Below are 10966 nucleotides of genomic sequence, written 5' to 3' on the forward strand. Positions count from 1 at the left end.
GATTGGTTCCAGTTTTTGACTTTTTATCCGACTGTCAAGACAGTATGTGACGATGTTTTTACGTCTCTACTTTGTGACTTGGGTGTCTTTTGCCCTCATCGATTTATTGTACCGCAAGGCTTTGGTCGCTTGCATTCCCACTCTTAATGGTAAGCTTTCGCAAAAAGACCACCGGGCATTCGTTTCAGGGCGGCACTCCGGGGAATCACCTGAGACACCAAATCAAACAAAAAAATATGATAGCATTTTGAAGACATGTCTAGTTGTTATTAGTCAGTACAGAATCGAGCAATTTTTTTTCTTTGCAAAGCCTTTTTCGTTGTTTTCGTGTTCTGAGGTTTTTGGCTTTGTTCCTTCGCAGTCCGGCCCTGCTAATTGCTGTCGAATTAATCAAGAAAATTGCGTGAAATTACGTGTTTTAGAGTCATTTTGCCCTCTCGGCTGATTGCCATTTTGTGGTGTTTTTTCGTTGTAAACGAGCTCGTCATGGTTTGTCTTAATGTATACAAATTGCATTTGCATTTCTATCACGCGGCCATGATTATTGCAAGCATCTTTAAGCTGCATTTAATGAGAATTTATCTTAAGGCAAAGTAGAAACTCGTATAGGTGACAATCATTGCCGTTCAAACAACTTTTCACTTTGATTTGCTAAGAGTGTGTGTATAAAGTTATGTCTGCCAAGCGTTCGACCAATGAAAAGCGAGTTTCCACCAACATTCCCGGAAATTACGACTTATTATTGCTCTAATCACTACGCGGTAAATAAATTAGCCGTTCTCCTGTCTTGGAAACGTGCCGCCGCCCAAACGAATGCATAACTAATCAAGATATTACAATATTTTATTTAATTGCGTACTTGATTTTCCATTATAGGTCGCTACACGAGGGACATTGACAATTTTAAATTGACTGTCCCTTTCAGAACATCACGCGGTGGTGAGTTCGCAACATTCCAAATACCTTCTTACTACAAACAGAATTTCAACAAGAAACGACGAAAACGATCGCTGGATGATCCAGAACTCATCCAGTACGTTGTAAATTTAGACGGTAAACAATACGAAGCACAGCTCTGGCCCAACCATAATCTTATCTCACCGGACGCAATTTTCGAAAAACGCAGACCTAAATTAAGCGTTCAGGAACGCAAAATTCGAAAAATCGACAATGACAAAATGTGCCACTACACCGGCTATATTAAGGGAGAAGAAGGATCAAAAGTTGCACTTTCGACTTGCGATGGTTTGGTACGTGCGAAAACTTTTGGCCTTCTCCGAAATTAATCCGAATGTTCTAGGCAGGTTACATTACAGTGCGCGAAAAACGCTATTTTATAGAACCGGTCCAGGAACATGCCCCTAATGCAAAAGGCCAACATCTTCATATTATCTATGAGCGGTATCCGCAGGAAGGCGATTTGCGAACAAGTCAGTGTGGCACTTCCACCAACTGGGAAGACGCTTGGAGGAAGCGCTTCTTCGAAAAATACAGTCGTGGCGAGTTTGAGAAGAGAAGCACCGAAAGTGTGCATCGCTACTTGGAGACGATGGTTGTCTGTGACAAGAAATTCCTCGAGTTTCATAAGAACATCGATCAGGAAACTTATGTCCTGACAGTTATGAATATGGTAGTTGCTTTTTGAGTTATACGAGATAGAGATCTTTAATTATTGTTACTAAACGATGAGATAGCATCGCTATTATGTCAAAAAGGATGAGGGAAATCTTAATCAGAGAGAGGTCGTGTGTTGTGATAAATCGGTGGGTAGTTAATTAAACCGGAAAGAGTGATTCGTCCAATTTATAATATTTATCAATAGCGGGTAAATAAGCGACACGTTATTACGGCTTCGAATTAATAAAAAAAGAGTGCAATTTATTCACAATTGGGGTGTAATTATACCCAAAAGTTGGTTCAGGTTTCTTTAAAAGACTTCATTTTCTCTCAGGTTTCAGTTCCCACGGAAAGAATTCCAAACTTCGATTAAACAAAATATCAATTGAAAGAAATATTCCGCGAAGCCTTTGAAAGCCTGTTTATTTGTTTTCGCTCCAGTCGAGCAAAAATTGATAAAAATTAGTGGTAATACATGTGTTGGAATAAAATAATCTGAGACTGTTGACAGGCCTGTCGAGTTCGCTATCTAACCAGTGAACAATCATCTCTGAAAATTATTTATTCACCACCTTTTAAAGCGACAGGTTGATAATTGGCTTGTCGAGTAACAAGAAACCATGTTTATTGAAGTAGAGGAGAATAAGTAAAGATTGTACGGGAGTCTGCTATTAAGAATCCAATTTAAAAGAAAGCTGACTTAGCGTTAAACTAATCTTATTCTTTAAAGTGTCATTTTGGAAATGAGCGAGTTTTCCTTTTGTGTTTAAAAATTTTCGCCGCTTTATGTGCACGTCAAGTTCCGGTTCCGATTCAGGAAATGAAGATTTTAATCAGATTATTGTTATTACGAAAATAACAATTCGCGTGCGACCGATCACGAGTTGTTTATTCAGATCGTTGCGAAAATTAGTGCGGGTACTAGAATATAAAAGCAGTATCTGATTACTCCGATACGATTTATTACCAGGTTATTTAAATATTTTTCCTTGGCGTAAAATGCCTCCGATCTTGATAAAATATTATTAATAGCTGCAATATCGGTGGAAATAATTAAGTGCTAGCAGTAATGCGATACCTTTAAATTTTATCACATCCGTTATCATGTAGGTGGCGGATTTTTACCACGATTCCAGTAGTGGGAACATGATGGACGTGGTCGTGGTAAGGATTATGTATCTTGATAAGGAAGAGGAGGAAATCGATTTGGTCATCAATCCCAATGCTGATGACACCTTGGCTAGTTTTTGCAAGTGGCAGCAGAAAATTAATCCCAAGGATTTGGCTAATCCCAACCATCATGACATTGCTGTGTTACTGACCAGGTAATCACAAAATGTCCCCGGAGAAAGAGTATCGGACGATCGTAGATTGTAAATAACTTAGATAGATTGTAATTAATTTTTATCAGATGGAATCTCACGCAACAATCTCAACAGCGCAATTTATTTCACACAATTTGCCCCTTACTAAGCCAATAAAACAACAATAAGACGCTGATTAGAGATTTTTTATCTAGACGGATATTAAGTACCTTTCAGGATGTGAGAGCCGTTTTAATTTTTACAAAATAAAGAAAACGAACGTTTTCTTCTAAAGCTTTAAGTTTTTAAGTTATGAATTTTTTTAGTGAAAAACTAAGTTTCTCCATAAAATGGTTAAAAATAGTTTCAAAAATTTTAAATTTGGTGGAAAACTAGTATAATACGTAAAATGAGACGTAGAGTTAGTTCACTGGAATAAACCATTTTGCTTAATTTTCGAAAAAAACTCAAAATAGGTTGTTCTTTTCACTTTTTGCAATTTTTAAACGACGATTACGAAGAAATCAATCAAAATGGATGGATTTCAGCAATTTTTTTTCAAAATTTTGAATTTTTTGGTGACATAGCGAGGTATTGATTTTTTTTTATTTTTCTAAGTTACGGCAAAACTGTTTGAAATAAAAAAGTAAAACTGAACTATTTTGACTCTGACCTATGTAAACTCAAACTGGGAATCAATTGGCGTCAAAAAATCGCAAAATTCTCAATAGTTTTTTAGTTACAATGTTTTTTAAATTTTATATATTTTTTCTTTTATTTATAATTTTTTCGAAAACTTTTAACCGGAGAACAATGATCTTTTTTGAAAAAGATGGACAATTAAAAAACTTCATAGAGTTATCTCTAATAGATTGGTCGATAACATATTTCGGGTACCGAAAATTTCGAAAAATTGGAAAAATTAGAAAAACATCAAAAAATCGAACCTATTGTTTTTTTTGTACTTTTGGCAACTCGAGAGGGTTGTGAAAGCATAGAAAAATTTATAAAAAATTGCTAGAATGAGTTTTTTTTAAGGTAAATGTAATACGTAGAATGAGCCGCAGAATTTATTTGAACAAACCGTTTTGCTCTAAATCTTATACTTTCCGAGAAAAGCACTTGAAAGTTCCAATTTTTATTTGTTTTTTTATTGTACATCACAATAAGTTCCAAATTTGAGCTGATTTGACCTGACCTAGAGCTTAGGGAGAACTACTACATATTTCCACTTCGAAAAGGTCCTAGTCTGCCTGGTTTAAAACCTGTCTAAAGATCGGATTTTTCCTCGAAACTGTTTGATGTAAAGCAGCAAAAAATGTAAAAGTGGTTGATCTTTTATTGCATTTGTATTGCGTGTATGTCGTTATCGAAAACGTACATTTTCAGTAAATAGAAGTAGATGATTCAAATTGTTAACATGAGAGCTTTTTACTCTTTGATCCACACATCGCATTCATCTCGAAATGATGAAGATTTCGTACGTTAAGAGTCCTCTCGGGTAAAATTGGCTTTGTACTCGTATCCGTAATTCTCGAGTGAAATCAAAATCTTTGAAGTTAATTGAAATCGTACCAAGCGGGCAACAATTCCGTCAACCTCGTGCAAATTTTTTCGTCCGTCTGGAGATTCGGCTCCGAGTCGATATAACGGCGCCTTAATTCGTTATTAGTGTCATATTGGAAGTTCGCCGTTTCAATTAAGGCTTGTCATAGCGCTTCCAATTACGTCCGGAGTGGTCTCCGAGATGGTCGGCAATAAGTGTCACGAGATCTGGACGCCGGCTTTTTTATTATGTTGTAACGGCCGAAGGAATCACGAAGATGGGGGACATTCCGGTGGCGGCGCGTTTTTCATATCTGCCCCCCATAAAAAGTCATAAAGTATCTTCAATATAAAGCAAAAAGCAGGGCTTTGGGCTGCACGATCCAGACGAGATAGTAAAGTTTTTATTGTTATTAGGTACGATATATGTGCAGACAATATGTCAAACTGTGGCCTCATGGGGTTGGCGTACGTGGCCAGCGCATGCAGCGGAAACGAACCTTGTGCCATCAACGAAGACGGAGGACTCGTCCTGGGGATTGTCGTCGCCCATGAGATGGGGCACGTGTGCGTGTTTATTGCATTTTTAAGGACGACTGAAAGGTTGAAAAATTTAAAAATCGCATTTTTCAGCATGGGCTGCGCTCATGATAAGGAGGGAGAGTCCTCTTGTCCGGCTCAGGACGAAGACAAGTCCTTTTTCGTTATGGCTCCTTACGTGCACTTGTATACCACTCGATGGTCCACTTGCAGTCGGGGTTTTATAACTTCCTTATTCGAGTGAGTTTTGTTTCTCGCTTTATTGCTTTTACGAGTTTTTTGCCTTAAGTCGCTTTAAGTTAGAGTTGATTACACGTACTGCAGGATTTGGCTTAACTTGACCCTTTTAATTGCATTAATTATCCTGAAACTGTTTTCCTGTACTATGTGATGATATAATTAATGAAATTGTATGGGAGTAATAATAGGGGCTTGTCTTAACAGATATGAATATAAGCACGAAATTCTTGGACCGCAAATAAGCCACACATGAAATAATAACGTTGAGTTTCTTCACCTTTGAACCTTGATTTTATCAAATTTTTAAAGCAATGGAAAATATCGACTACCCAAGGAACTAGGACAATTAAAATGTGTCAGCCACATGAATTATTACTAGGATTTATCTTTGTATTTATTTAAATTCTTTAAAAAACTATTAATAAGCGGGTTTAATTAATGAATTCTCTCCATTATAGACATTTTATTGTGTTAACAAGTGTTTGGCTACTCAAAAAAATAAAGAACATTTTTCCAGAAAATTTAAATCGATATTTTTAATTTCTTTGATGCCCGGAGCGCTGCGACAATGTATTACACTTTGCACAAGTAATAAATATCGACAGCAAGAGAGCTTCCAATCGATTGAAATATAACTATTGATCGGAATGCTGTGATAGTTAAATAATGACACAGGAAAACAAAGCTGTATTTATTGGAAATGTGTGATGAAAAATTTTCCTAAAAATTAAAAACAACACCATATTAGCATTATTTAGTATTCAGAAAACTTTTCCTTTCTTCGTTTATTTATTGTTTTAAGTTTTTTCGTAACCTTAGAATGACGCCGTAAAATTATCAATGCAGATTGCAAGTCATATTTTGTAAAAATTGGTTTTGACAGCACAAGCAATTTGCAATAGGTCACGCTGTGTAAATTACTGTTGCCCCCGACACACTTATTTTATCTCGAAAAAATTTAAATCCAGTTTCGGTAGTCCTTAATCCAATGAATTAATTTTCCCCGTGTTGAGTCAGTGTTAATTTTAATTGATGTCGAAGTTCGTATTAAATTTAAGTTATCGCGTCTATGTGTAAATTGGAAACCTTAAAGGTGTTGCGGTATAATTGCGCAATTAAACTCTGTGGATTTTATTGGATAAATAAAGTTGAGCTTTATATCGTTCCGGCGCAATTTACAAATTAAACACAAAGTAGAAGGCGGCGAATTGTCGAGCATCAATCACTGAAGGAGAAAAGGTGCTTTCATGAGTTGCTCAAAAAAATTATTAAATACTCCACGACGGTGGATAAAGGATCATTCCCCTCGGATTTAAAACGGCGATTTCGACCAAAGTTGTTTTAAGCCTCTTCTGATCCAATTTACACAGCTTGTTTGAGGGTAAGTCCCATTTCCTCGGGTTCTTCTCAGTGTAGTCGCATCCAAGTTGAATATTTAGGCAAGGCGCCCGACCGGATAATCACCACAACAAATATCTCGTTCTATTCTACATGCATATTTCATTTTTTCCTTTGATTTTGCTGATTTTTTTCCATTTATTATAATCATATTAGGTTTCTCTTCATTGTACTCGAATTTAAGATTAAGTATCCGACCAAGGAAGCAATCAAGATCGAGCCGCTGCGCCGCTTTAATCACCCGTTTTTACTCAGATTATCAGGGCAACTATTTTCCAATTTCCACAGGAACGGATTAGGGGACTGCCTCAATGACGAGCCCCAGATTTCGCTTTACAAGGACAAGGAGGTCCTTCCTGGCGTCGTCTACGACGCGGAACAGCAGTGCAAGATGTGGATGCCGAACTCAACTCTTTGCGGCTTCGGCCAGGAGAACATCTGCGAGATCCTCCTGTGCGAGAGCAAGCCGGAGGAGTGCCAGACCAAGGAAGAACCGGCAGCGGACGGAACCAAATGCGGCGAGAACAAGGTCCTTATTAGGCCACTTCAGCGAGAGTGAAAAAGGTTTTCAGTGGTGTTACAGGAAGAAGTGTGTTCAGATGGGCCAGCGTCCCCAGGCGATAAACGGCGGTTGGGGTAAATGGAGCTCGTTTTCGGAGTGCTCGAGGAGCTGCGGCGGCGGCGTTCAGACAGCGACCAGAGAATGCGATAACCCGGTGCCCAAACACCGAGGCCGTTATTGCATCGGCGAGCGGAAAAAAATTAAAGTTTGCAACATGGACGTGAGTGTTCCTCGATAAATCGTAAGCGATCTTTTGAACGATATCAGTTGAAAATCTAGCCGTGTCCTCCGGGATCGCCATCGTTTAGAGAGATGCAATGCCAGGAACACAACAAGATACCGTTTCAAGATAAATTGCACCAGTGGAAGGCGTTTTTCAAGGAAGGTAAGGCCCAAAGTGCGAGAGGAATTGTTCGAGACGTAAGCCCCGAGTTTGCACTCGAACAAATTAAGAAGACTGTAAGCCCCGTGTATACCGGTTTAATTAAACGTCCGTTTTCGTTATTTCCACGCCGGAAACGAAGAAAACTCTTCGTTTGTCGCGGACTTCAATCACTTTTTCGCGGGAAATTCTCCTACGTATCAATATTTGCGGCTCATGTTAATTGGAGTTTGCCGTCCCCTGTAATCCCGGTATTAGGAAACAGGAGGTATTCCGGATTAGATCTCCATTACTTCATTGCTGATTTGATGTCGCGATGACCGAAACCGTGTCGAAATTATGAAATAAACAAAAGCCGTTCGATAAATCTTGTTAAAGCCGATATATTTGACGTTTCCGCGATGATTCTTTTTATTTTTTCCACGGTTCGAGGTTTACATAAAGCTTTTGTAAGGAAAAGCGTTGTTGAATTTAAATTCGGTCGTAGACATGCACTTAATCCTGCATTAAATCCGACTTTTCTAAGATCCGACGTTTGTGATAAGACAAGAGCGTAATTTAAGGAAAAAACTAAAGGATGGAATAGCGTGTAGTCATTTTAATAAACTTGAAAAATTGTTGTATGCAAATTCCTCCTTTTTAACGATGCTATGTGTAAACATGGAAAGCAAATTGTTGAAACTGTATTTTCATTCCTGGCGTAATTGCATACTTTAGAAGAATGATAAATAAACAATAATTGCTTACAATGTTGCGGCTTGTAGCTCGCTGAAGAAATACATAAATCGATATGACTACCGGGAGAATCAACACGAACTGGTTAAAACACTCCACTAACTCAAACTAATATCATTAATTTTAATTCTAGAGGAGCCTTGCGTTTTATATTGTATAAACGAGAACCGTGTTTTTGTAAAACTGGAGCCGAGAGCTAAAGACGGAACTAAATGCAAACCCGGAACACACAATATGTGTATCAGTGGGGCTTGCAAGGTTGGTTTTTGTCAATTTTTCCCCAGTTTTTACTAAACTAATAAACAGAAAGTTGGATGTGATGGTGAAATTAATTCGGAGGCTGTTGAGGACATTTGTGGCATTTGTAACGGCGATGGGACTCAATGTAAAATAGTTGATGAGACGTACACAGCTACTGGTGGTCGCGGTGAGTCAGTTAAAATTAAAAAAAACGAAACCAAAATTTTGTTAAGATTATGTGAAAGTGGCTACGGTCCCCGTCGGCAGTCGCAACGTCCTCTTCGAAGAGCTGGCTCCTGCTGTCAACACGTTGGCAGTGAGCGACGCAAGCGAACGGAGATTTTTCCTCAACGGTGGAAAGTGAGATTTGGCGCAAATAAATCTTGGGTGGGATACAAATAACGTAATTTTTGCAGTCATGAGGAAAGGGACGGTAACAAAATGTTTGGTGAAACCGAAGGGATTTACACGCATGCGGATGAAAGAGAGAAGCTGTTCATACACGGGCCGCTAACCGAAGATATAGTTCTTTTCGTAAGTGCGATAATCGATTCCTTTTGTTGCCTTTATCAGGCGCGAACACCATCACGATAAACAACGCGTCTAAACAGCCGCAAGTTTGACCAATTTGGCCGATAATCCGCTACTAAATCTTGGCACCGGTCGATAATTGCAGCGATTTTTCTTTTTACACTGTTTGGAGGCTCTTTACTGGCGAAGCTTTGCATATGATAGTCTGTGTACGAGGGTCGAGATGAATATACTCCCCACGTGCTCGTGAAAAGTTCATACATAATTTATTTTCAAAGCTACTTAGCACCCGCATCGCATCCTTTGCCGCCACTAATCCGGATATTCCTCGCTTATTTGCTTAATTGCCTGCATAGCGTCAGATCGATCCTCTGAAATTTCTCGTAGGTAGTTTTTTACAGCAATGCGAATCCGGGATACCACTACAAGTATGCCGAGCCGTCCTTGGACACGTCTTACGTGCCCAAATATCACTGGGAGCAGACCGACTGGGAGGAATGCTCGGCGAAATGTGGAGGAGGGACCCAAGCCGCCAGGTGGGTGTGCGTTGAGGAGAAAGCGGGCAAAGTGAGCGACTCCTTCTGCGAGTCGCAAGGAAGTCACTCCATGGAGACGAGGGAATGCAACACAAAGCCCTGCACCACCAAGTATTGTACCAATTTAGCAAAAATGCCCCTTTTATCGCTTTAATAAGGTGGAAGGTGGGCCAATGGGGCAAGTGCCACGCGTGTAAGTTCAAGTCCGGGGTCCGGATGCGCGAGGTGGAATGTGTCCGGGAATCGCCGCATCCAGGTGCCGATGACATTCTGGTCGAAGACGGGGAATGCAAGGAGACAAAACCCGGGACTCGGGAATTATGCAATTCGCACAAAAAGTGCAAAAGTAGGAGATTCACCGATGGTTTACCGGACGAATTGATGGAGGACGTTTGGAAACAAATTCATTACGTGAGGTTTACGAGAGAGGACAAAGTAAATAGTGAAAAGGAAGGCGAGAAAAATACTTGTGGAGAGTCGGGAAAAACATCAAAACCGGTAAAACTTAATGTCGGGCAAATAGTAAAAGATAGGATTCCTCCTACTGAGATTAAAGTGATAGAGGTGCCATTAAAACAATCTCATCTGTCCCTCAATTTATCAGACACGGCGTTTGAAACGATGGGAGATCAAGTGGGAGATAGCATAGATACATCTAAGGCTAGAATTGCCACAGGTAAGGATGCTGTCAAGACGCTGAAAAAATTGCAAAACGGGGGGCCAGAGCAGTGCACAGAGGAGCAGAAGGAGAAGACTTAGTTTTGTATATTTTTACGTTTTATTTTAATAAAGTTCTTGAATGAGGAATTTTGTCTGATGTTTGCCGGAAATGTAATAAATAGGGAATCCGAGTGAACCTTTCTTAGAGCATCCAAATTCGGAGATCCCTGTTGATTGGTTTGAGCGTAAAGATCATGGACCCGAGCACATTCAGCATTCATAAAGCGTCTCTCTAATCAAATCTACCCGGTCAAAGATTAATTCGATGTAAAAACAGCCAACCTGCTCTTTGATACACAAATAAGAAAATTCCTCTTAATCAATAGATTCGGATCATAACGAAGCGCAGTATCGATCAGAGGTCTTTCATCGCTGTTTAATAAAGTAGAAACGCTAATGTTCGGCGATAATGAGTTTGGGAGCTTATTTTGTGTTTGAGAATTTGGTGATAATTACTCTCCAAGGTACGCAAAATGTGAGCGAAAGGTTGGGTCAACAGGTTGGAAAGAAAAACCGTGTCGCTGAAAAGGTGAACAACCCCGAATGGATCGTTGCAAATCGAACGAACCGTGTAGCGTTACTGATTCTCAAATTGTTTCACCATTTTATAAACCGG

The 10966-nt window shown here is 39.4% G+C and overlaps 1 protein-coding gene across 4 annotated transcripts; it reads left to right on the plus strand.

Moving 5' to 3' along the window:
- Positions 1-10449, plus strand: LOC662363 (A disintegrin and metalloproteinase with thrombospondin motifs 7). 4 transcript variants are annotated; one of them, XM_064356358.1, is made up of 16 exons: positions 1-149; positions 926-939; positions 993-1250; positions 1301-1630; positions 2728-2942; positions 4884-5033; positions 5100-5246; positions 6933-7173; positions 7217-7426; positions 7486-7591; positions 8457-8581; positions 8630-8750; positions 8797-8923; positions 8980-9097; positions 9482-9741; positions 9789-10449. In XM_064356358.1, the coding sequence occupies exons 1-16, from the start codon at positions 53-55 to the stop codon at positions 10387-10389; spliced, it is 3120 nt and encodes a 1039-aa protein (XP_064212428.1). In that variant the 5' UTR covers positions 1-52; the 3' UTR covers positions 10390-10449. The 4 variants fall into 4 exon arrangements, 2 of the variants coding, with proteins under 2 accessions (XP_064212428.1, XP_008201012.2); XR_010333842.1 differs by having other exon boundaries at positions 877-1250; positions 9486-9741; positions 9789-9924; XR_010333843.1 differs by having other exon boundaries at positions 877-1250; positions 9496-9741; positions 9789-9924.
- Positions 10450-10966: the final 517 nt, after the last annotated feature.

The sequence above is a fragment of the Tribolium castaneum genome, chromosome 4 (assembly GCF_031307605.1).
Source record: "Tribolium castaneum strain GA2 chromosome 4, icTriCast1.1, whole genome shotgun sequence".
Lineage (NCBI taxonomy): Eukaryota > Metazoa > Arthropoda > Insecta > Coleoptera > Tenebrionidae > Tribolium > Tribolium castaneum.